At 57.5% G+C, this 23569-nt stretch overlaps 6 protein-coding genes across 8 annotated transcripts in view; 2 read left to right on the top strand and 4 right to left on the bottom strand.

Annotated features, from left to right (window-relative positions):
- PLEKHB1 (pleckstrin homology domain containing B1) overlaps window positions 1-16185 on the top strand; it is a 168070-nt gene extending 151885 nt beyond the window's left edge. The window contains exon 7 of the mRNA XM_071759505.1: window positions 16161-16185. The gene's annotated coding sequence lies outside the window, so the exon portion shown is untranslated. The remainder of the gene's footprint in view (window positions 1-16160) is intronic.
- Window positions 1-21566, bottom strand: part of COA4 (cytochrome c oxidase assembly factor 4 homolog) — a 48465-nt gene extending 26899 nt beyond the window's left edge. The window contains exon 1 of the mRNA XM_071760274.1: window positions 21504-21566. Within this exon, the coding sequence (XP_071616375.1) occupies window positions 21504-21562 (59 nt within the window). The 5' untranslated portion in view covers window positions 21563-21566. The remainder of the gene's footprint in view (window positions 1-21503) is intronic.
- Window positions 1136-8025, top strand: DNAJB13 (DnaJ heat shock protein family (Hsp40) member B13). The gene is made up of 8 exons (XM_071758700.1): window positions 1136-1285; window positions 1991-2094; window positions 3127-3288; window positions 3745-3902; window positions 5058-5171; window positions 6580-6693; window positions 6781-6857; window positions 7815-8025. The coding sequence occupies exons 1-8, from the start codon at window positions 1218-1220 to the stop codon at window positions 7966-7968; spliced, it is 951 nt and encodes a 316-aa protein (XP_071614801.1). The 5' UTR covers window positions 1136-1217; the 3' UTR covers window positions 7969-8025.
- On the bottom strand, window positions 8249-16561 carry LOC139803011 (putative mitochondrial transporter UCP3). Its single transcript, XM_071758833.1, has 7 exons — window positions 16405-16561; window positions 15764-15902; window positions 14388-14598; window positions 11446-11643; window positions 9443-9544; window positions 9168-9348; window positions 8249-8764 (listed from the first exon to the last, which is right to left on the bottom strand). Exons 2-7 carry the CDS (start codon window positions 15887-15889, stop codon window positions 8668-8670), a joined length of 915 nt encoding a protein of 304 aa, XP_071614934.1. The 5' UTR covers window positions 15890-15902; window positions 16405-16561; the 3' UTR covers window positions 8249-8667.
- LOC139802630 (uncharacterized) lies at window positions 11652-14345 on the bottom strand. Its single transcript, XM_071757988.1, has 2 exons — window positions 14045-14345; window positions 11652-14003 (listed from the first exon to the last, which is right to left on the bottom strand). The coding sequence occupies exon 2, from the start codon at window positions 13535-13537 to the stop codon at window positions 12344-12346; it is 1194 nt and encodes a 397-aa protein (XP_071614089.1). The 5' UTR covers window positions 13538-14003; window positions 14045-14345; the 3' UTR covers window positions 11652-12343.
- Window positions 17852-23569, bottom strand: part of C2CD3 (C2 domain containing 3 centriole elongation regulator) — a 72677-nt gene continuing 66959 nt past the window's right edge. For all 3 annotated transcript variants that reach the window (XM_071757705.1, XM_071757880.1, XM_071757789.1), the window contains exon 33: window positions 17852-18691. In XM_071757705.1, coding sequence (XP_071613806.1) covers window positions 18557-18691 — 135 coding nt within the window. In that variant the 3' untranslated portion in view covers window positions 17852-18556. The remainder of the gene's footprint in view (window positions 18692-23569) is intronic.

The raw sequence follows: 23569 nt of genomic DNA, 5'->3' as shown, positions 1-23569 counted from the left end.
TCCCCAGCATCAGAAGGACACAGAGCTCCTGGAAGGTGTCCAGAGGAGCCACTGAAATGCTCAGAGGGCTGAGCAGCTCCCTGGGAAGCCAGGCTGAGGGATTGGGGTTGTTCAGCCTGGAGAAGAGGAGGCTCCCAGGTGAGCTCAGAGCAACCTTCCAATATCTGAAGGGGCTCCAAGAAAGCTGGGGGAGGGCTTTGGACACGGGGGGGTAGGGAGAGGAGAAGGGAAATGGGTTAAAACTTGGAGAGAAAGGGGAGATTGAGGTTGGAGATGGGGAAGAAATTCTGGAATTTGAGGGTGGGGAGAGCCTGGAACAGGTTGAGAGAGTTGGGGGTGTTCAGTCTGGAGAAGAGAGGAGAGGAGAGGAGAGGAGGAGAGGAGAGGAGAGGAGAGGAGGAGAGGAGAGGACAGGAGAGGAGAGGAGAGGAGAGGAGAGGAGAAGGAGAAGGAGAAGGAGAAGGAGAAGGAGAAGGAGAAGGAGAAGGAGAAGGAGAAGGAGAAGGAGAAGGAGAAGGAGAAGGAGAAGGAGAAGGAGAAGGAGAAGGAGAAGGAGAAGGAGAAGGAGAAGGAGAAGGAGAAGAGAGAAGAGAGAAGAGAAGAGAAGAGAGGAGAGAGAAGAGAGGAGAGAGAAGAGAGGAGAGAGAAGAGAGAAGAGAAGAGAGAAGGTTCTGGGGAGCCCTTGGAGCATCTTCCAGTGCCTGAAGGGGCTCCAGGAAAGCTGGGGAGGGACTTGGGACAAGGGCCTGGAGGGAGGGGATGAGGGGGAAGGGTTTCCAGCTGCAAGAGGGGAGATGGAGAGGAGATGGGAGGGAGAAATTGTTTGGGGTGAGGGTGCTGAGCCCCTGTCCCAGGGTGCCCAAGGAAGCTGTGGCTGCCCCATCCCTGGCAGTGTCTCAGCCCAGGTTGGATGGGGCTTGGAGCAACCTGGGCTGTGGGAGGGGTCCCTGCACATCCAGGGGTTGGGACTGGAGGAGCTTTTGGGTCCCTTCCAACCCAAACCATTCAGGGAATTAAGAAATGTCTCTTTTTAATTAAAAAAACAAGCACAAACCACCAAACACAACGCCTGAGGCGGTCCCGGGGAAAGGCGAAGGCCGCGGGAGTCCGGAAGCGCGGGCGGTGAACTACAACTCCCAGAGTGCCCCGCGCGGCGGAGGTTGCCGAGGAGAGGCCGGAAGTGGCGCCGTGTCCATAGCAACGGGGAAGCGGCCGCCATGGGGCAGGATTATTATGCTGTGCTGGAGCTGGGCCGCGGGGCCAAGGACGCCGACATCAAGAAGGCGTAAAGGGGCTGGGGTCGTGTCAGAGGGTCGGGGAGAGGCCTTGGGGGGCCGGGAGGCGATGGGGATGGGGGCAGCTCTGGGGGGTTTTTCCCCTTCATCTCCCCCTTCCCCACAGCAGGGACCTGAGGGGGAAAAATGGGCCCGGGGGAAGCTGTGAGGGAGCAGCTGGGGCTGGGGGGGTCGGAACTGGCACCCCAGGGGTGGTTGTGGGGCTGCTCTGTGCCTGGAATGTTGGAAGGGTAATGAGGGGATGGGGTGTGGGAAGGGGAATGGAGCTGGGGAAGGGTCTGGAGCAGAAATCTGAGCAGGAGCAGCTGAGGGAGCTGGGGGTGTTCAGCCTGGAGAAAAGGAGGAGGAGGGGAGAACTTCTGGATCTCTGCAACTCCCTGAGAGGAGGTTGGAGCCAGGGAATGTTGGGCTCTGCTCCCAAGTTACAAATGATAGATCAAAAGGAAATGGCCTCAAGTTGCACCAGGAGAGGTTTAGGTTGGATTTTGGGAACAATTTCTCCCTGGAAAGGGTTGTCATTCCCTGTCCCAGGCTGCCCAGGGCAGTGATGGAATCCCCATCCCTGGAATTATCCCCAATCCCCATGGTTGGGGTGCTGAGGGCCTTGGTTCAGTTGCCTGGAGGGGTTGGGTTGTTCCTGGAGCTTTGAGATCTTTTTCCCAGCTGGATTTTCCCCTCCTCCTGGTGCTCCCCAGCTACAGGAAGCTGTCCCTGAAGTATCATCCCCTAAAATGCAAGGAGCCTTGGGCACCCAAGAAGTTCAGGCAGCTGGCAGAGGCCTATGATGTGCTCAGCGACCGTGAGTGGGGGTCCCCTGGGGTTTTGGGGGGCTGGGATGGGCCCTGGGGTGCCCAGAGACCTGAAACCCTGGGGATGGGCACCCTCAGGGAGGTGGCAGCAGCTCTGTCACCCTGCTGGTCCTGCTGCCAGCCCAGTTTGTGCCCATCCCAACCTTTGTTTCCAGCCTCCAAGCACAGCGTGGGGCTCCAAAAGCAAAATGGGGACCCAAAATGGGGAGATCCCAGCCCAAAATGTGAATTTCAGCCCAAAATGGGGATCCCAACCCAAGATGGGGAGATCCCAACCCAGGAAGATGAGATCCCAGCCCAGAATGGGGAGATCCCAGCCAAAAATGAGGATCCCAGCCCAAAATGGGGAGATCCCAGCCCAAAATGGGGAGATCCCAACCCAAAATGGGGAGATCCCAATCCAAAATGTGAATTCCATCCCAAAATGGGGATCCCAACCCAAGATGGGGAGATCCCAACCCATGATAGGGATCCCAACCCAAAATGGGGATCCCAGACCAAACTGGGGAGATCCCAGCCCAAAATGGGGAGATCCCAACACAAGAGGGAGAGATCCCAGCCCAAAATTGGGGGATCCCAACCCAAAATGGGGAGATCCCAGCCCAAAATGGGGAGATCCCAACACAAGAGGGGGAGATCCCAGCCCAAAATGGGGAGATCCCAGCCCAAAATGGGGATTCCAACCCAAAATAGGGAGATCCCAACCCAAAATAGGGAGATCCCAGCCCAAAATGGGGATTCCAACCCAAAATAGGGAGATCCCAGCCCAAAATGGGGAGATCCCGACCCAAAATAGGGACATCCCAACCCAAAATGGGGAGATCCCAGCCCAGGATGGGAAAATCCCAGCCCAAGTGGGGGATCCCAACCCAAAATGGGGGGATCCCAATCCAAGAGAGGGAGATCCCAATCCAAGAGGGGGAGATCCCAGCCCAAAATGGGGATCCCAACCCAAAATGGGGAGATCCCAACCCAAGAGGGGGATCCCAACCCCACTCCCCCCTTTCCTCCTCTTTCCCAAGCCATGAAGAGAGGCATTTATGACAAGTTTGGAGAAGAAGGCCTCAAAGGGGGCATCCCCTTGGAGTTTGGTGCTGAGAACCCCTGGAGCACGGGTTATGTCTTCCACAACAAACCTGAGAAAGTCTTCAGGGAATTTTTTGGGGGAGACAACCCCTTTGCAGGTTGGTGGGGAGGGCTCTGGGGGGGCCATCAGTGACCTCTGTGCTTCTGGGGACATCACCACCTCTGAGTTTTAACCTTTATGGGGAAGTTTCACCCCCCATTTACCCTTTTTTTTTTGTCCTTTTTTTGGGTCCTCAATGCTTGAAGGGGAGGCTGAAGCCTGAGGGGTGTGTGGGCAGCTTGGCAGCTCTGGGGACCCTTTTCTTGGAGGATTTTCATTAAAAAAAAAAAAAAAAAAAAGAGGGCTCAGGCTGCCTTCAAGATAAAAACCTTCCAGAAAAAAAAACACAAAAAAAAAAAACCACCCCAAAACCTTTCAGCTGGGGTGGGGAGGGGTCTCAGGCTGCAGCAGATGAGCAGATTCCAGGTGTTATTTTTGGGGGAACTCAGCTCCCAGGAGCAGGAGAGCCCAGAAGGACCCCCCCCAAACCTCTGCCCTCTGCTCACTCACACAGAATTCTTTGCTGAGGATGGCTCAGAGCTGGTTGTGCCCTTTGGGGGGCTGCAGGGACGAGGGGCAATGAAGCAAGACCCCCCCATTGTGAGGAACCTCTACCTCTCCCTTGAAGATCTCTTCTATGGCTGCACCAAGAAGATGAAAATCTCCCACAGGGTAGGGGCAGGGGGAGGGAATTTGGGATTGGCCTCTGGGTGGGGGATTTTTGGGGTGGATTCTGGCATTTGGTGTCCATGGGGAGAGGGACTGGGACCCCCCCCAGGCACAAACAGCAGGAGAATCCAACCTGGGCCCTTCCTCTCCTGGCTCTGCCTGGGAGGTGATGGGGAAACTGGTGAGCTGGAGGAGTTCCCTGGTGTTTCCTGGTGTTTCCTGGTGTTCCCTGGTGTTCCCTGGTGTTTCCTGGACTCCCCTGGCTCCCCTGTGTCCTCCCAGCCTCACTCTTCCAGTTTTCTGTTTCCAGCCCTGAGTTTCTCCAGGTTGGAGCCAGGGGAGGTTGAGCTCTTCTTCCAGGAACAAAGAGGAAATGGCCTCAAGTTGCTCCAGGGGAGGTTTAGGTTGGATTTTGGGAACAATTTCTCCCTGGAAAGGGTTGTCAGAGCCTGGCCCAGGGCAGTGGTGGAGTCCCCATCATCCCTGGAGGGATTTCCAAGCCCTGGAGCTGTGGTGCTGAGGCCATGGGGCAGTGGTGGCCTTGGCAGTGCTGGGTTCAGGGTTGGATCTGATCATCTCCAAGGTCTTTTCCAACCCAAATATTTCTGTGGTTCTGGGATTTGTTCCTGCAGCCCCTTTGGAGCCTGAGCTGCCCCTGCTGGCTCTTGGAGCCTCCTCCTCCTCCTCTCCTTGGGCATCCCACATCCCACAGTCACCTCTGTGCTGTCCCTCAGGGGATGGGAGCTCTGTGGGGAGGGAATTGAGGGATTTGGTTGATGAAAAACTAAAAATTTCTGCTGGCAGCCCTGAAACCCCCCATGTCCTGGGCTGCATCCCCAGGAGTCTGAGCAGCAGGGACAGGGAGGGGATTGTCCCCTCTGCTCCTCTTTGTGAGACCCCTCTGGGGTGCTGGGTCCAGGTCTGGGGTCCCCAGGACCATCAGGAGATGGAAATGTTGGAAAGAGCCCAGAGGAAGCCCTGGAATGCTCAGAGGGGAGAGAGTTGGAGGTGTTGACCCTGGAGAAGGTTCTGGGGAGCCCTCAGTGTGGGGTCAGGATCCAGCCCAGGGGCTCAGCAGCCCCAGGGATGAATCCAGCACTGAGGAGGGAGCTGCAGCTCCAGCTCCCCATCCAGAACTCAGGAATTTGTCCCTTCCAGGTGCTGAACGAGGATGGGCTGACCAGCACCATCAGAGATAAGATCCTCACCATTGATGTGCAGCCAGGCTGGAAGCAGGGCACCAGGGTCACCTTTGAGAAGGAAGGGGATCAGGTAAGGGCCATGGGCTGAGGCGCTGGGCCAGGTTTCCTCAGGAACAACCACACTTTCTTCCCCAAGTTTCCCATCCCTGCAGTTGGTGGGATGATTCCACCTCCCTGTGCTGGGGGAAGGAGCAATTCCTGCCTGGATTTGCTTTAAGATATTAGTGATACCATTAGTGACAAACTGGTGAGCTCCTGGCAGCTCTGGTGTGCGGGGGCTGTGAGTTTATGAAGGATCTTGAAATGCCTTTAGAGCTCGGGGGCTGATTCTGAAACCCCTCTCGCCCTGACCAGCAGCAGTGTTGGGCACCTCTTTTTTATTTTTTCAGCATCTCCCAGAGGATTCTCCTGAAAAAGCTGTCAGGCCACAGCTTGGCCAGGGGCATCTGTGCTGGGTTAGGAACTGGCTGGAGGGCCGGGCCCAGAGAGTGGTGCTGAACGGGGCTGCATCAAAATGGCGGCCGTGGTGTCCCCCAGGGATCAGTGTTGGGCCCAGTGCTGTTTAATATCTTTAGTGAGGATTTAGATGAGGGGATTGAGTCCATCAGCAGCAAATTCCCAGGTGACCCCAAGCTGGGGGGAGTGTGGATCAGCTGGAAGGCAGGAGGGCTCTGCAGAGGGACCTGGAGAGACTGGAGAGTTGGGCTGATCCCAAGGGGATGAGGTTCAAGACAAGAAGCCCATGGGGAGCTCCAGGCTGGGCAGAGAGTGGCAGAAAGGGAGCTGGGATTGGCAGGAAGCTGAAGAGGAGGCAGCAGTGTGCCCAGGTGGCCAAGAAGGCCAATGGCATCCTGGGCTGGCTGAGGAAGAGCGTGGCCAGCAGGTCCAGGGAAGGGATTCTGCCCCTGTGCTCAGCTCTGGGGAGGCCAGAGCTTGAGTCCTGTGTCCAGTTCTGGGCCCCTCAGCTCAGGAAGGAGCTTGAGGTGCTGGAGCAGGTCCAAAGGAGGCAACTGGGCTGGTGAAGGGATCCAGCAGAAATGCTGTGAGGAAGGGCTGAGGGAGCTGGGGGTGTTGAGGCTGGAGAAGAGGAGGCTCAGGGGAGACCTCATCACTCTCTCCAACTCCCTGAAAGGAGGTTGGAGCCAGGGGGGGGTTGGGCTCTTTTCCCAGGCAACTCTCAGCAAGACAAGAGGCCATGGTCTCAAGTTGTGCCAGGGGAGGTTTAGGTTGGACATTAGAAAGAATTTCTTGATGGAGAGGGGGATCAGGCATTGGAATGGGCTGCCCAGGGAAGGGGTGGATTCTCCATCCCTGGAGCTATTTCCAAAGAGCCTGGATGTGGCACTGAGTGCCATGGGCTGGGAACCACGGGGGGAGTGGATCAAGGGTTGGACTTGAGGAGCTCTGAGCTCCCTTCCAACCCAGACAATTCTAGGATTCGTTTCCATCATCTTCATTTTTTCCCCCCTTGGTTTTAGGGCCCAAATGTCATCCCAGCTGACATCACCTTTGTTGTCCAAGAGAAACCTCACCCAAGGTTTAAAAGAGCCAATGATGACCTCATTTACATCTCCACCATCCCCCTGGGCAAGGTGAGGAGCTGAGCCCAGACCTGGAGCCCCCTCTGGTTTCTCCCCTGGGGCTTTGGGTGCAGCTGGGTCCTGTTTGGTGCCTTGCAGGCCCTGGTGGGCTGCTCAGTGGCTGTGAGGACACTGGATGGGAGGCTGCTCAACATCCCCATCAATGACATCGTGGAGTAAGTGGCCAAGTGGCTTCAGAGGGCTCTTCCTGCAGAATTTGGTGGCTTAAGGAGGAGAATGGGAGCTTGGGAGGAATCTGGGCTGTCCTGTCCCCTCCTCAGGGGGGAGTTTGGCACATTCCCATTGCCTGAATTACTGAGGGAAAAGCTTTTCCAGCAGGTTTGGGGCTGGGGCTTTGAGGAGAGCAGAGGCCAAGAGAGAGGGTTTGGTGTGGGTGGGATCAGAATTATGGAATCCCAGACTGGTTTGGGTTGGAAAGGACCCAAAAGCTCCTCCAGTTCCGACCCCAATTCCATGGGCAGGGACCCCTCCCACAGCCCAGGTTGCTCCAAGCCCCATCCAACCCGGGCTGAGACACTGCCAGGGATGGGGCAGCCACAGCTTCCTTGGGCACCCTGGGACAGGGGCTCAGCACCCTCACCCCCAACAACTTCTCCCTCCCATCTCCTCTCCATCTCCCCTCTTGCAGCTGGAAACCCTTCCCCCTCATCCCATCCCTCCAGGCCCTTGTCCAAAGTCCCTCCCCAGCTTTCCTGGAGCCCCTTCAGGCACTGGAAGCTGCTCCAAGGGCTCCCTGGATCCTTCTCTTCTCCAGCCTGAACACCCCCAACTCTCTCTGGATGCTCTCCCCATCCCTCTGAGCACCTTGGGATTCACTCCAACACCTCCAGGTCTTATTTTGGGGACCCCAGCCCTGGAGCCATCACTTCAGGAGGGGTCTCCCCAGGGAGGAGCAGAGAATCAGAAGACAAGGAGGAGTGGGATGAGGTCTGGATGATCCAAACCTGCAGGATGAGGATCCTGGTGCTGGAACAGAGGGATGCAGAGCATCAGTTGAAGCTGGAGGAGCAACTTTGCCCTTAGGAACCTGCTCAGGAGTGGGGTTGGGGAGGGTTTGGTGCCAGGTTAGGATCATCCAGCAGCTCCTCTGAGCTTTTCCCTTTGCTTTGCAGCCCCCAGTACTGCAAAGTGGTGCCAGGGGAGGGGATGCCACTGGCCCAGGACCCCCGGAGCAAGGGGAACCTCCTGATCCATTTCAACATCTGCTTCCCCAAGAAGCTGACACCAGAGAAGAAAATTCTCTTGAGAAATGCCCTCCTGTCCTAGCAAATGCCAACCCTGCTGCTCTCCTCCCACCAATAATAAAGTTTGGAGGTGACCACATGCAGGGTGCTGAGGAAAAAACCAAAATTAGGGGAAAAAAAAACCCAGAGCCTCCCCACAGCTTTCTCCTGGCTGGGAGGTGCCATCCCCTTTGGCACCAACGAAGGAGGTGGTGATGGCAACACCAAGGACCTCCTGCTGGTGGCCAGCAGGTCCTGTTTGAGCTGCCTGGCACCCCGGGCTTGGGAGAAAGCCCCTAAAATCCCCCAAAAAGCTGACCCTGAGGCATCAGACCCCACAGGGGCCATTTATTGGAAGTGTCAGGAAGGAATGACAGGAATCACCAATCCCCCAGCCCTCAACTCAGCCCCCACCTTCCCCTCTTGTCCTCCCCCCTTTTCCTGGGAAGCAATACTCTTCCCAACTGGAAAAAAACCACCTTAAAACCCACTTTTTTTTTTTTTCCCCTCCTCCCAAAACTCTCTGGAACCTTCCCTTCTCCCACGTTTCTCTCCAGACGCCGTCGTTTCTCCTTCCATCTCGTTGCTGATCCCTCTTTTTTTTTTTTGGGGGGGGGGGGGAAGGGGGTTCCCCTTGGGCTGGGGACACTGGGGGTCACTGCTCCTGCCACAGCTTCAGCAATTAATATAATTGAGTCCTGAATCTCATCAGAGCTGACGAGAGGGGCCTGGGGGGGGAGGGTCAGGATAGGGCCAGGACAGCGGCGCGCTGCAGCTGCTCGTAGCAGATGAACATCACCACATTCCAGGAGCCAAGGCGAAGGAAAGAGGGGACAAACCTGCACCAGGAAAAGCAGGAGATGGAGGGACAGCGTGGGGGGACAACCCCCTGCAGCCCCCAAAGCTTGGTGCCCGGGTGGTGACACCTGGGACAGGACCAGGGAGGCTGCAGAGTCTCCTCCTCTGGAGGTTTTCTGAAAACCTCCTGGATGTCCCAAAGCCTCCTGGATGTCCCCAAGCCTCCTGGATGTCCCCAAGCCTCCTGGATGTCTGGAGGGGGAGGTGACCCTCCTCTGGCAGGATTGGGGTTGGAATTGATGATTCCCAGAGCTCCCATCTCATCCCTCACTTTGATTTTGTGATGTGAGGGGTGGTGGTGGCATCGAGCAGCCCCGCTCCGCGCTGGTGCGTGATGGTTGTCACCCAGCTGGGTGACATCAGGGACCTCGTCCTGAAGCTCACCCTTTGTAGAACCCGGTGATCCCATCCTGCATGAGGAGAGCCAGGAGGCAGCTCAGGGCATTCCTGTACTGCCCAGGCCCAGCGTTCATGTACCGGGTCTTCACCACGTCCACCGGAGACGCCACCACCGTGGCGCAGAACCCGGCCCCGAAAGCGGCCACGAAGTGACAGGGGACACTGTCTGCAGGGAAGAGCCACGGGAAAAGGGGGGGATTGAGTGTCACGGGGGTAGGGGGGGATGGCTGGCAGGGTCCCCCCCCTTGTCCTGTCCCCACCTGTCATCAGGTGCTCCCGCAGCAGAGCGTCCTTAATGAGGTCGTAGGTGACGAGCTCCCCGCAGTTGATGACGGCGTTGCGGGCGATGTTGGGCAAAGTCCCTGTGCAGGGGGGGTGACATTGGGGACAGTCCCTCTTGGAACATCCCCCATGCTCTGCTGGCACTGGGACCAGCCCTGTGCTCAGCCTTGGACACGTCTGTAGCTCTTGTCCCATTCCCAGCCCTATCCCAGTCCTGATCCCCATCTCTGTTCCCATCCCATCCCATCCCCTGTTCCTGTCCCAGTCCTGATCCCCATCTCTGTTCCCAGCCTATCCCATCCTCTGTCCCTATCCCATCCCCTCCCGTCCCATCCCATCCCTGTTGCCATCCCCACCCCATCCCTTCCCATCCCATCTCTGTCCCCATTCCAGCCCATCCCATCCCTGTTGCCATCCCCATCCCATCTCTCTTCCCATCCCATCCCATCCCATCCCATCCCATCCCTGTTGCCATCCCCATCCCATCTCTTTCCCTTCCCATCCCTATCCCTGTCCTCATCCCCATCCCCTTCTTAATTCCCATCTCCATCCCTGTCTCCACCTCACTCCCTGTCCCCTGCTCAGGGTGCTCAGAGCCTCCTCAAGCCTCACCTTGAACATCTCCAGGGATGAGACCTCAACCCCCTCCCTGGGCAACCTCTGCCAGTTTTCCACCCCCCTCATCCCTCTCCCCATCTCCTTCCCATCACCATCTTGGTGCCCATCACCATCCCCATTCCCCATTCTTCATCCCCATCCTTATCCCAGTCCCCATCCCTTTTTTCATCCCCACCCCCATTCCATCTCTGTCCTTGTTCCCATCTCCACCCCCTTCTTCATCCCTACCCCCATTCCATCCTCATCCCAGTCCCTATCCCCATCCCTTTCTTCATTCCCACCCCCATTCCATATTCATCCCAGTCCCACCCCCTTCTTCATTCCCACCCCAGTTCCATCTCTGTCCTTATCCCCATCCCTTTTTTCATTCCCACCCCCATTCCATCCTCATCCCAGTTCCCATCCCCACCCCTTTCTTCATTCCCATCCCCACCCCTTCTTTCTTCATTCCCACTCCCATTCCATCCTCATCCCAGGCCTTTTCCCCTCCCCCTCCATCCCCACCCTCATCCCATCCCCTTGTCCCCATCCCCATCCCTTTCTTCATCCCCACCCCCATCCCATCTCTGTCCTTGTCCCCATCCCCATTCCCACTGTTTCTTCATTCCCACCCCATTCCATCCTCATCCCAGTCCCAATCCCCACCCATTTCTTCATTCCTGTCCCCACCCCTTTTTTCATTCCCACCCCCATTCCATATTCATCCCAGTCCCTATCCCCATCCCTTTCTTCATCCTCACCCCCATCCCCTCTCTGTCCTTGTCCCCATCCCCACCCTTCTTTCTTCATTCCCACTCCCATTCCATCCTCATCCCAGACCTTTTTCCCACCCCCTCCATCCCCACCCTCATCCCATCCCCTTGTCCCCATCCCCATCCCTTTCTTCATCCCCATCCCCATCCCATCTCTGCCCTTGTCCCCATCCCCATTCCCACCGTTTCTTCATTCCCACCCCATTCCATCCTCATCCCAGTCCCAATCCCCACCCCTTTCTTCATTCCTGTCCCCACCCCTTTTTTCATTCCCACCTCCATTCCATATTCATCCCAGTCCCTATCCCCATCCCTTTCTTCATCCCACCCCCATCCCCTCTCTGTCCTTGTCCCCATCCCCACCCCTTCTTTCTTCATTCCCACCCCATTCCATCCTCATCCCAGTCCCAATCCCCACCCCTTTCTTCATTCCTATCCCCATCCCTTTCTTCATCCCCATCCCCATCCCATCTCTGCCCTTGTCCCCATCCCCATTCCCACCGTTTCTTCATTCCCACCCCATTCCCTCCTCATCCCACCCCCAGTCCCCGCCCCTTTCTCCATCCCCCTCCCTCCCAGCTCTGTCCCTGTCCCCATTCCCGATCCCACACCTCTCCAGAGGCCCCGGACTCCCTCCTCCCTGGCGATGGTTCTGTAGGCATCCAGGGTCCCGTTGTACCTCCGGGTGCTCTCGGGCATTGCTCCGTGTGCCTGGAACCTCACCTTCACCACGTCCGTGGGCTGGGCACACGCCACGGCCACGGCCCCCGTGGTGCAGCCCGCGAGTACCCGCGGTGCCAGCCCCGTGCCTGCCCGGGAACAAGAGCTGGGACCCCCGGCCCTAAAGAGACCCCAGACCCTAAAGAGACCCCCAGACCTACGGGAATCCCCGGCCCTACAGGGACCCCTGACCCTGTGGGGACCCCTGACCCTAAAGGGACCCCCCAGCCCTACAGGGACCCCCGACCCTAAAGGGACCCCCGACCCTACAGGGACCCCTGGCCCTGCGGAGCCCCCCAATCCTACAGTGACCCTTGACCCTGCAGGGACCCCCAGCTCTGCGGGGACCTCAGACCCTAAAGGTCCCCTGACCCTGCGGGGACCCCTGACCCTATGGGGATCCCCGGCCCTACAGGGACCCCTGACCCTAAAGGAACCCCCGACCCTGCAGGAACCCCCGACCCTAAAGGGACCCCAGACCCTGTGGGGATCCCCAACCCTACACGGATCCCTGACCCTTCAGGAACCCCCGACCCTGCAGGGACCTCTGGCTCTCTGGAGACCCCCGGCCCTACAGGGATCCCTGGCCCTAAAGGGACCCCTGACCCTACAGGGACTCCCAACCCTGCGGGGACTCCTGCCCCCTCAGGGACCCCCAGCTGTGTAGGGACCCCCGACCCTACGGGGGTCCCCAACCCTACAGGGACCCCTGACCCTACGGGGACCTCCAGCTGTGGAGGGATCCCTGACCCTGTAGGGACCCCCTGCTCTGCGGGGACCCCTGACCCTTCAGGGACCCCCGACCCTACAAGGACCCCTGGCTGCATGGGGACCCCCGATCCTTTGGGGACCCCAACCCTGCAGGACCCCCCCCCAGCTGTGTGAGGACCCCGGGCTGAGCAGCCTGGGTTTGGGGTGTGGGGTGTGGGTGTGGGTGTGGGGTGTGGGTGTGGGTGTGGGGTGTGGGGTGTGGGGTGTGGGTGTGGGTGTGGGTTGTGGGTGTGGGTGTGGGTGTGGGGTGTGGGGTGTGGGTGTGGGGTGTGGGTGTGGGTGTGGGGTGTGGGGTGTGGGTGTGGGTGTGGGGTGTGGGGTGTGGGTGTGGGGTGTGGGTGTGGGTGTGGGTGTGGGGTGTGGGGTGTGGGTGTGGGTGTGGGTGTGGGGTGTGGGGTGTGGGGTGTGGGTGTGGGGTGTGGGTGTGGGTGTGGGTGTGGGGTGTGGGTGTGGGGTGTGGGTTGTGGGTGTGGGGTGTGGGTGTGGGGTGTGGGTGTGGGGTGTGGGTTGTGGGTGTGGGGTGTGGGTGTGGGGTGTGGGTGTGGGGTGTGGGTGTGGGGTGTGGGGTGTGGGTGTGGGGTGTGGGTGTGGGGTGTGGGTGTGGGGTGTGGGTTGTGGGTGTGGGGTGTGGGTGTGGGGTGTGGGTGTGGGGTGTGGGTTGTGGGTGTGGGGTGTGGGTGTGGGTGTGGGGTGTGGGGTGTGGGGTGTGGGTGTGGGGTGTGGGTGTGGGTGTGGGGTGTGGGTGTGGGGTGTGGGTTGTGGGTGTGGGGTGTGGGTGTGGGGTGTGGGTGTGGGGTGTGGGGTGTGGGTGTGGGGTGTGGGTGTGGGGTGTGGGTGTGGGGTGTGGGGTGTGGGGTGTGGGTGTGGGTGTGGGTGTGGGGTGTGGGGTGTGGGGTGTGGGGTGTGGGTGTGGGTGTGGGTGTGGGGTGTGGGGTGTGGGGTGTGGGTGTGGGTGTGGGTGTGGGGTGTGGGGTGTGGGGTGTGGGTGTGGGTGTGGGTGTGGGGTGTGGGGTGTGGGGTGTGGGTGTGGGGTGTGGGGTGTGGGGTGTGGGGTGTGGGTGTGGGTGTGGGTGTGGGGTGTGGGTGTGGGGTGTGGGTGTGGGGTGTGGGTGTGGGTTGTGGGTGTGGGGTGTGGGTGTGGGGTGTGGGTGTGGGGTGTGGGGTGTGGAGTGTGGGTGTGGGTGTGGGTGTGGGGTGTGGGTGTGGGTGCATCTCGCAGGAGTCCTGCACCCTCGGGATGGGTTTTCCCTTCTCCAGCAGGACTCCCGCACCCTCAGGGTTTGTTTTCCTCTCTCCAGGAAGTATCCCGCACCCTCAGGGTGCGTCTTCCCCTCTCCAGCAGGAGTCCCGCATCCTCAGGATGGGATTTCCCTTTTCCAGAAGGAGCCCCGCACCCTAAGGATGGGTTTTCCCTTTTCCAGGTGTCCTGCACCCTCGGGGTGGCTTTTCCCTTTTCCAGGAGCTGTCCCGAACCTTCAGGGTGGCTTTTCCCCTTTCCAGAAGGAGCCCCGCACCCTCGGGATGGGATTTCCCTTCTCCAGAAGCTGTCCCGCACCCTCAGGATGGATTTTCCCTTCTCCAGGAGGTGTCCCGCACCCTCAGGATGGGTTTTCCCTTCTCCAGGAGAGTCCCGAACCCTCAGGTTGCATTTTCCTCTCTCCAGGAAGTATCCCGCACCCTCGGGATAGGTTTTCCTTTCTCTAGGAAGTGTCCCACTACCTCGGGGTGGCTTTTCCCTTCTCCAGAAGGAGCCCCGCACCCTCAGGATGGATTTTCCCTTTTCCAGAAGGAGCCCCGCTCCCTCAGGGTGCCTTTTCCCTTCTCCAGAAGCTGTCCCGCACCCTCGGGGTGGCTTTTCCCTTCTCCAGGGGGTGTCCCGCACCCTCAGGATGGATTTTCCCTTCTCCAACAGGAGTCCCGTTCTCTCGGGATGGGTTTTCCCTTCTCCAGAAGCTGTCCCGCACCCTTCCCTCAGAAGTGGCTTCACGCGGGTGGGATGCAGGGGGTCCCCTCCGTGTCCTCCCCTCCGTGTCCCCTCCGTGTCCCCCCCGTCCCCACTCACTCTCAGCCCCTTTGGGGGTGTAGAGCTGTTTCACGGAGTCGTAGAGCCCGATGCGGATGGAAGCGAAGCTCATCTGGCGCTGCAGCCCCGCGGCCAACCCGCTGTAAAGGCTCCGGGCTCCCTCGGTCCTCACCATGGTGCTCAAAGTCCCCAAAACCCCCCGGTACTCCACGGCCCCGCTGACCCGAGGGATCCGCACCTCGCCCTGGAGCTGCGGGAGGTCCCGGTGGGTCGGTTCCGAGGTGACGTGGGGTGGGGGTGGTCCCGAGGGAGCCCCGACCCTACGGGGACCCCAGACTCTACGGGGACCTTTGGCCCTACAGGGATCCCAGATCCTATGGGGACCCCCCCGACCCCACAGGGACCCTCGACCCTTCAGGGACCCCCGACCCTAAAGGGATCCCTGACCCTAAAGGGACCCCTGACCCTACAGGGACCCCCGGCTCTGGGGAGACCCCCGACCCTTCAGGAACCTCTGACCCTGCAGGGACCCCCAGCTCTGCGGGGACCCCCGACCCTTCCAGAACCCCCGGCTCTGGGGAGACCCCCGACCCTGAAGGGACCCCCGACCATACAGGGGCCCCCAACCCTACAGGGACCCCAGATCCTATGGGGACCCCCCGACCCTACAGGGATCCCCAACCCTACAGAAACCCTCGGTTCTCGGGAGACCCCCGACCCTGAAGGGACCCCTGACCCTACAGGGACCCCCGGCCCTACAGGGATCTCCAGGCGTGTGGGGACCCCCAACCCCCCCAACCCTACAAGGACCCCAGATCCTATGGGGACCCCCCGACCCTTCAGGGACTCCCGCCCCTAAAGGGATCCCCGACCCTACAGGGACCCCCGGCTCTGGGGAGACCCCCGACCCTGAAGGGACCCCCGACCCTACAGGGACCCCAGATCCTATGGGGACCCCCCGACCCTACAGGGACCCCCGGCTTTGGGGAGACCCCCGACTCTGAAGGGACCCCCGACCATACAGGGGCCCCTAACCCTACAGGCATCTCCAGATGTGTGGGGACCCCCAACCCTACAGGATCCCAGATCCTATGGGGACCCCCCGGCCCTACAGGGAGCCCCGACCCTAAAGGGACCCCCGACCCTACAGGGACCCCTGACCCTGCAGGGACCCCCGACCCTACAGGGACCCCCGACCCTACAGGGACCCCTGACCCTGCAGGGACCCCCACCTCTGCGGGGACCCCCGGCCCTACAGGGACCCCCGACCCTGAAGGGACCTCCGACCATACAGGGGCCCCCAACCCTACAGGGATCCCCTACGCTGCAGGGCCCCCGACCCTATAGGGACCTCCAGCTGTGAAGGGGTGAGGGGGTTGCTTGGGGTTTTTTTTGGGGTTTTTTTGGGGTCGTACCTGCAGGCGGACTTTGGCGGTGTCCAAGGGGAAGGTGCAGAGGTCGGCGATGCAGGCGGCTGTCCCGGCACTGAAGAATTTGATGACTGCTGTTGGGGGCATTTCCTGGGATTTCAGAGCCACCATCCTGGAGGAGGGGCTGGAAAGGGAAAGGAGGAGGAGGAGAGTCGGACCGGACCGGAGTGTTCAAGCAGGTGTCCGGTTTAGGGATGGAGGTGTCCGTGTCCAAGTTGGTTCCAAGTACAACCCTCCACCCCCTCCCCCCCCCCCCAAAAAAACCCCAAAAAACAAAAACAAAAACAAGCCAAAAACAACACCAAAAAAACCCAACCCCCCCCAAAAAAAAACCCCCAAAAAAACAAAAACAAAAAAAAGCCAAAAACAACACCAAAAAAACCCACCCCCCCCCAAAAAAAAACCCAAAAAACCAAAAACAAAAACAAGCCAAAAACAACACCAAAAAAACCCAACCCCCCCCACCCCTCCAAAAAAAAAAAAAAAAAAAAAAAAAAATCCCAATCCCGCCCATTTCCTCCGTGCCTGGGGAAACTGAGGCACGGGACTGGGTGGTTTTCACCCCGGTTGGGGCAATAGGGGGGTGCTGAGTGTCAGGGTCTCTCCCATGATGTCCCCATCCTCACCTTGGGGACCTCAGCACCGCGTCCTGGCTCCTGCCTCACAGCCTTCTCCGTGGATCCATGGGCCCTGAGTGGCAGCTCCTTGGTCACCCCTCTAAATATCACCCCGGGGGACATTCCAGAGGCCACGGGGATTGGGTGACACCAAAACCCCGTTGCCCTGGTGGCATTTCAGCTGATGGGAGCCAGGGTCACGTCACACCCGTGACGGGGTGGCCAGGGTCCAGCCCTCCCTCTCCCCCTTCCCCACTTGGCTCAGGAGTGGGGTGGGAGGGTCCTGCCCAGCCCAGCATCACCCGTGGGACCTAAGTGTGGAGCAACAGCACCCGCAGCCTGGAGCTGCCCGTCTGGTGGCCACTGGGACCTTCAGGAATGGGGGAGGTATTTAGGGATTTGGGGTTTTTTTTATTTTTAACCCCATGTTCTCAGGGAGGAAACCGCTCGCCCAAGGAGAGGGGGTGGTTGGGGGGGGTTGGGGAGTACCTGGGGGGGCTGAGCAGCCCCTGGGGGGTTCAGCAGCACCTGGGGGGTTCAGCAGCACCAGGTTGGAGCCCTCAACCCCCAGCATGTGGCCAGGATCCATCAGAGGCAGCTGCCAAACCTGCTGACAGGATTTCCTCTGCAGGGTGGAACGTGTCTCCCAAGCTCACGTGGAGCATCCTGAGGGCAGCAGCTTGGGGGGTAAATCCCTCCTCTCTTCCTTGGCCTTCTGAGCTCGTGGGGTGGCAGCTCAAAAATTCCTCTTTTTCCTCCATTCCTCTTCCTACTCAGTGTTTAAACCCTTTGTGGTGCTGAGCACCAGGCAGAACCACAGAGTCTGGTTGGGAAAGTTCAGCTTGAGCCCCACCATAACTCCACCTGACTCTAAATAAACCCTGTGACCTCCTCTGGCACCACCTTCCCAACCCAGCTGCCACCCCACCTGGGTTTTTTGGGGTCAGCACTGGGATCAGTAGGAGAAAGAAGCCCCTGGTTTTCCAGAGGGACAACTGGGATGAGGACAATTGGTGCATTCACCTCCCAACCTACACCAGGGCAGAGGAGATTTTACCACCAGGGTCTGGGGAAGTTGTCCCAGCAGCACAGGACCCTTTTAGGATTTCCCCTGTGAAAAAAAAAATAAAACCAAGAGGGAGGAAAAAGGGAGATGCTGACCCTTTGGTTCCTTGGATCCTGAAGTGTGGTCTGAAAAGCAGCTCCAAGCTCTGAGTTCTTCCCCTGTGGCTGTGCTGGATGGTGACATCTGTGCCCCAATCACTGCAGACAGCAGTGACCTTTAGAGATGACCCCAGCCATGCCAGCTGCCAGGAAGCATTTCTCCCATGATGTCCCCACCCCTGCCTGTGGATGTCACCCCCCTGCTTGTCACCAGGGGCTCTGGGGAGGAGGAAGAGGCTGGTGACCTGGCAGTGTGACACCACGTGGCATCAGACAGCAAGAAACCCCAAGGTGGGAGGGCTGGGTGGGATTTTATTGGGACACAAACACTGGAGAGCAGTTAAAAAAAAAACAAACCAACCAACAAAATAAATCAATTCCTTTCACATCCAAGTCTCTTATCTGAAAGGTGCCTGGCATAAAAAAAAAATGTACAAAAATAATTTAGAATGTAAAAATTCCCTCTTCCCAGCAAAACCCTTTGGTACACGTGGTGGTGCTTTACAGTCTCCTCCTCCTGTATTTACATGAGCACCTTGGGCACATCCATTCCTCTGGAATCTGCAAATTGTGCTTTTGGAAAGGCCACTGGGAGGGAGCTCATCATCCATGCCAGCAGGGAGGAGACAGTTCCCTTCTTGCTGCTGGGATGGCAAATTTCTGCTCTTGTCTTGGTTGAAGGAGCTGTTTCCAAATGGGATGCTTTGTGCTTATTAAAAAAGGTTAATTGGGGAAATTTCACAGGAATCAATCCCCAAAAATGGAATATCTGGAGAGGAGGTAGCAGCCCATGGGTTACAAGTCTCACTGGGGACCTGCCCTTGCACAACACGTGGCCTCTCAGCTCCTCTTGCTTGACCTCTTGGTGAAGTCCCTCTAACGAGACACTAATTAGGCAAATTAAACATGAAACCTACTGCTTCCACCTCCTCCTCCCTGGAGGACCCATCCTTGACCAACACCTCAGGTTCAGGAAGCCATCAGCCTCTCACCAATGTTATTCCTTCTTGGAGAGCTGAGCAGAGAAGATCCTGGAAATTCTTTGGGCTTCTTCTTCTGAGAGCTCAGCTGTGGGCTTGGGTCGAGGTGGCATTCGGTATGGGATGGCCCCCAGCTCCACTCTGCTTCTGCTCTGGGGAGGAACAAAGATGTGAGAGCCAGCTCTGCCCCACACCTGCCTTCCCATGGCAGCAAAACCCACAAGATGGATACACAGGGAAAAAAAACCCCAAAAACGCAGGGTGGGTTTTCTGTCATAGAATCCTAGAACTGGCTGGGTTGGAAGGGAGCTCAGAGCTCCTCAAGTCCAACCCTTGATCCACTCCCCCCGTGGTTCCCAGCCCATGGCACTCAGTGCCACATCCAGGCTCTTTGGAAAGAGCTCCAGGGATGGAGAATCCACCCCTTCCCTGGGCAGCCCATTCCAATGCCTGATCCCCCTCTCCATCAAGAAATTCTTTCTAATGTCCAACCTAAACCTCCCCTGGCACAACTTGAGACCATGGCCTCTTGTCTTGCTGAGAGTTGCCTGGGAAAAGAGCCCAACCCCCCCCTGGCTCCAACCTCCTTTCAGGGACTTGGAGAGAGTGATGAGGTCTCCCCTGAGCCTCCTCTTCTCCAGCCTCAACACCCCCAGCTCCCTCAGCCCTTCCTCACAGCATTTCTGCTGGATCCCTTCACCAGCCCAGTTGCCTCCTTTGGACCTGCTCCAGCACCTCAAGCTCCTTCCTGAGCTCAGGGGCCCAGAACTGGACACAGGACTCAAGCTCTGGCCTCCCCAGAGCTGAGCACAGGGGCAGAATCCCTTCCCTGGACCTGCTGGCCACGCTCTTCCTCAGCCAGCCCAGGATGCCATTGGCCTTCTTGGCCACCTGGGCACACTGCTGCCTCCTCTTCAGCTTCCTGGCAATCCCAGCTCCCTTTCTGCCACTCTCTGCCCAGCCTGGAGCTCCCCATGGGCTTCTTGTCTTGAACCTCATCCCCTTGGGATCAGCCCAACTCTCCAGTCTGTCCAGGTTTGGAGGGGTTTTTGTTTCAGAGGCAACTGCTGGGAATGAAACCCTGAGTGTTCCAGCTGGATGGAGGAAAAACAAACCCTCCACCCAGATCATGAAATATTTCAATGCAACACCAGATGCTGCAATTCTCTTCCTTCTCAACCCTGCAGAAAATCAAAAAGCTGAAGACCAACACTGGGCAGGTCCCAAACCACTGGGTTTGGCTCTGGGAAGTCAACTCTGACTTTGGAAATCTCCCTCCTCTGCCAAACTCATCTGCTGTGAAGCCAAAGAAATGCCACCAGCCTGTCCAACAGGCTCTGACTCTCTCACTTGTGGTTTTCCATGATTGTTTTAATTTGCAGAACCCTAAAAAGCAAACCCCTTGCACTGGAGAAGCAAAGCCCCAAGCCACAGACCCAAGGCTGCTGACAAATCCCATGGGACAGTCCCAGAGAGCTGAAGCTCAGGAGGTGAAAAACACCATTTAGAAGCATTTCAAGATAATGTTTTCACCACAGCCAAGTGCAAGGTCCTGCACCCTGGGATGGGGCAATCCCAAGGATTTATCCAGAGAATGGACTGAGAGCAGCCCTGAGGAGAAGGACTTGGAGGTGTTGGGTGATGAGAAGCTCAAGATGAGCCCAGAAACCACCCAGGTCCTGGGCTCCATCCCCAGGAGTGTGAGCAGCAGAGCAAAGGAGGGGATTCTCCCCCTCTGCTCTGCTTTGGGGAGAACCCCTGGGGTGCTGGGTCCAGTTCTGGGGTCCCCAACACCAGCAGGAGATGGAGTGAGTCCAGAGGAGGCCATGGAGATGCTGGGAGGGCTGGAGCAGCTCTGGAGCCAGGGGGAGAGAGTTGGGGGTGTTCAGTCTGGAGAAGAGAAGGATCCAGGGAGCCCTTGGAGCAGCTCCCAGTGCCTGAAGGGGCTCCAGGAAAGCTGGGGAGGGACTTTGGACAAGGGCCTGGAGGGATGGGATGAGGGGGAAGGGTTTCCAGCTGAAAAACAGGGCATTTAGATTAAATCTTAGGTAGAAATTCTTGAATTTTTGGGTGGGGAGACCCTGGTTGCCCAGGTTTCCCAAGGAAGCTGTGGCTGCCCCATCCCTGGCAGTGTCTCAGCCCAGGTTGGATGGGGCTTGGAGCAACCTGGGCTGTGGGAGGGGTCCCTGCACATCCAGGGGTTGGAACTGGAGGAGCTTTTGGGTCCCTTCCAACCCAACCCAGTCTGGGATTCTCTGACCATCCTGGGACTCATTTTCCCAGCTCTCCCTGCTCCCCAGAGGGATATTTTCAGTGTAGAAAGAAAACTCTTATTTCTCCCCAGCTCATTCAGAAGCACTGGGGAGGGATCTGCCTTCAGCTGCCTCCCAGGGCTGATGCAAGGAGGGCTGTTTGAGGACACCTCACTCCTGAGCTGCAGGGCCAGGAAGGTTTCCTGGCTGGATAGGGGGGGTGATTCTGAAATCAGATCCCTCATTCCAGCCTTTCCCCACATCCCTGGGCTGCTTCTCCAGCCCTGCCAGGCACAGACATGGTGGGAAGGTCACCTAAGGTGATGAGCTCCCTCCCAACCTCCTTGCTCTGACCTGCACCAGTTGGGAAGGAAATGTTGGGGTTTTTTAGGTATATGTTGGGTTTTTTAAGGTAAAATGTTGTTTTAGGTAAATGTTGGGGTTTTTTTTTAGGTACAAGAAGGTTTGGAGATTCCTGGTGTTTGGTTCCCTGCACTTTGGAGGCTCTGAGGCTGAGACATTGAGAGCCCTCAGTGAAGACCCAGAGGGAAACCAACTTGGAGATAAAATTCCAGAGCCTGATCCATAAAGGGGGACACAGGAAAAGCTGGGGAGGGACTTGTGAGGATGTCAGGGAGGGACAGGACATGGGGAATGGATTCAAACTGGAGGAGGGGAGATGGAGATTGGAAGTGAGGAAGAAGTTCTTCACCAGGAGGGTGGGGAGAGCCTGGCACAGGTTGTCCAGAGAGGTGGTGGAAGATTCCCCATCCCTGGAAGTTTTAAAGGGAAGGGATGGGGCTTGGAGCAACCTGGGCTGTGGGAGGGGTCCCTGCCCATGCAGGGGTTGGAACTGGAGGAGCTGGAAGGTCCCTTCCAGTCCTGCAAATTCTCTGGTTCTATGAAGAAAGTTTGGGGAGGGCTTTGGACACGGGGGGGTAGGGAGAGGAGAAGGGAAATGGGTTAAAAATTGGAGAGAAAGGGGAGATTGAGGTTGGAGATGGGGAAGAAATTCTTGGATTTGAGGGTGGGGAGAGCCTGGAACAGGTTGAGAGAGTTGGGGGTGTTCAGCGTGGAGAAGAGAAGGATCCAGGGAGCCCTTGGATCATCTTCCAGTGCCTGAAGGGGCTCCAGGAAAGCTGGGGAGGGACTTTGGACAAGGGCCTGGAGGGATGGGATGAGGGGGAAGGGTTTCCAGCTGCAAGAGGGGAGATGGAGAGGAGATCTTGGGGAGGGAGAAATTGTTTGGGGTGAGGGTGCTGAGCCCCTGTCCCAGGGTGCCCAAGGAAGCTGTGGCTGCCCCATCCCTGGCAGTGTCTCAGCCCAGGTTGGATGGGGCTTGGAGCAACCTGGGCTGTGGGAGGGGTCCCTGCCCATCCAGGGGTTGGAACTGGAGGAGCTTTTGAGTCTCTTCCAACCCTGAAAATTCTCTGATTCTATGAAATCCTGGGTTTTCTGAGCCAGGGCAAAGCAGATGAGGCTCCCTGCAACCTGATTTATCAGCAGCCACAATTTCTGCAAAGAGCCAAGGCCCAAGAGAAGCTGTGACCAAAGGCTGAGGTTTCCTCCAGGGTGATTTTCAGAGCCACTCAGCAGGCTGCTCCAGCACAGCTGGATTCAGGAGACAGATGGATTCTGCTGCTTTGTTTGCTGGTTAAGAAAAAGGATGGGAAAGGTGGGGACAGCTCACGTGGCTTCACATCCACCAGTGCAAAAAAAAAAAAGGCTTCCAACACTAACTGTAAATTCCTATATCCTAAATCCCAGTTTCACTGGGTAGATGATGTGAGAAAACTTCTGGAAAAGACTTCAGACTACATCTAGGAAAATATCTTTGGCTTATAATCCTTTTGCCCATTTTTATTGTCATGAAAAAAACCCAAAACAAACCAAAACTACCCCACATTTCTATTTAGGACAATCCTTGTTTTGTTTTTCTCTCTCTCCTGAACTCTGGGATGATTTTCCCAACCCAAAATATAAGAAGCTGAGATGAAATACAGACCTGGCAACACCAGAAGCTTAAAAACCAGCAGGGATTTTTAAGCTGCTGGCCAAACCACCTCCCTTTGACAGTGAATTCTACTCAAGGTTGTCCAGAGAAGATTGGCTCAGTGGTTTATCCTTTCCCATGTTCTTTTCTCTGCCAGCTCTGAAAGTTTTGTGGCTGGAGATGCAGGGTGACCACCACCCTCCTCCTCTCTGCTGGTCTCTGGTATCTGTAGAGGATTTGTCAGCAGTTCACAGAAAAAATTCTTCCAAGTGACAGCTCAGGACTGGTGAAAAGCTTCTGCTTTTAGTGCACCAGGCAGCATTTGCTTCTGAACACCAGTTTTAGGGGTTTGCAAAAAACTGAGGAAGGGACCAACCTACCTCGTGGTCCAGGGAGGTCTGAAATTCCCAGAAAACCAAAAATCCAAGGAAAACCTGAGCCAGGCAACCCTGTGCTGCTTCTCTGCACTGGCACTGTACTGCAGAAACTCTTTTCCTTCCATCAAGCTGTGCTGGTGCTGTTTGTCCTCTCTGTTCTGCCCTGGAGGAGGTTTTTTAGAGACCTAAAAAAACCCCATGGTCTGCACAATCTCTCAGGTGGAAAAGCTCTCAGGGAAGAAGTGCAAGATGGAAACAGGTTTAAAGTGCAGCAAAGAAATCACCCCAAATTTCTCTGACTTCAAAGGGCCATGGAACTGCACTCCTGACCTGTCACAATTCCCCTCTCCTGGGTGCATGTGGTACAGACAGGGACTGAGACAGCATCCTAGGATGGGATGTCAGGAA

Source organism: Heliangelus exortis, chromosome 1 (genome assembly GCF_036169615.1).
Source record: "Heliangelus exortis chromosome 1, bHelExo1.hap1, whole genome shotgun sequence".
NCBI classification, from domain to species: domain Eukaryota; kingdom Metazoa; phylum Chordata; class Aves; order Apodiformes; family Trochilidae; genus Heliangelus; species Heliangelus exortis.
Note: the sequence above shows the minus strand (reverse complement) of the source record. Positions and strands in the feature narration are given on the sequence as shown.

What these genes read in the sequence shown, in the direction of transcription:
- LOC139802630 (XM_071757988.1), bottom strand. Translation starts at nt 13,537, where the DNA reads ATGCACCCACACCCACACCCCACACCCACACCCACACCCACACTCCAC.
- LOC139803011 (XM_071758833.1), bottom strand. Translation starts at nt 15,889, where the DNA reads ATGGTGGCTCTGAAATCCCAGGAAATGCCCCCAACAGCAGTCATCAAA. An exon ending in CACCCCCAAAGGGGCTGAGA is followed by an intron (nt 11,644 to 14,387) that starts GTGAGTGGGGAC and finishes GTTCCCGGGCAG; the next exon opens with GCACGGGGCTGGCACCGCGG. An exon ending in AGTCCGGGGCCTCTGGAGAG is followed by an intron (nt 9,545 to 11,445) that starts GTGTGGGATCGG and finishes CCCCCTGCACAG; the next exon opens with GGACTTTGCCCAACATCGCC.
- DNAJB13 (XM_071758700.1), top strand. Translation starts at nt 1,218, where the DNA reads ATGGGGCAGGATTATTATGCTGTGCTGGAGCTGGGCCGCGGGGCCAAG. An exon ending in AGATGAAAATCTCCCACAGG is followed by an intron (nt 3,903 to 5,057) that starts GTAGGGGCAGGG and finishes TGTCCCTTCCAG; the next exon opens with GTGCTGAACGAGGATGGGCT. An exon ending in TTGAGAAGGAAGGGGATCAG is followed by an intron (nt 5,172 to 6,579) that starts GTAAGGGCCATG and finishes CCTTGGTTTTAG; the next exon opens with GGCCCAAATGTCATCCCAGC.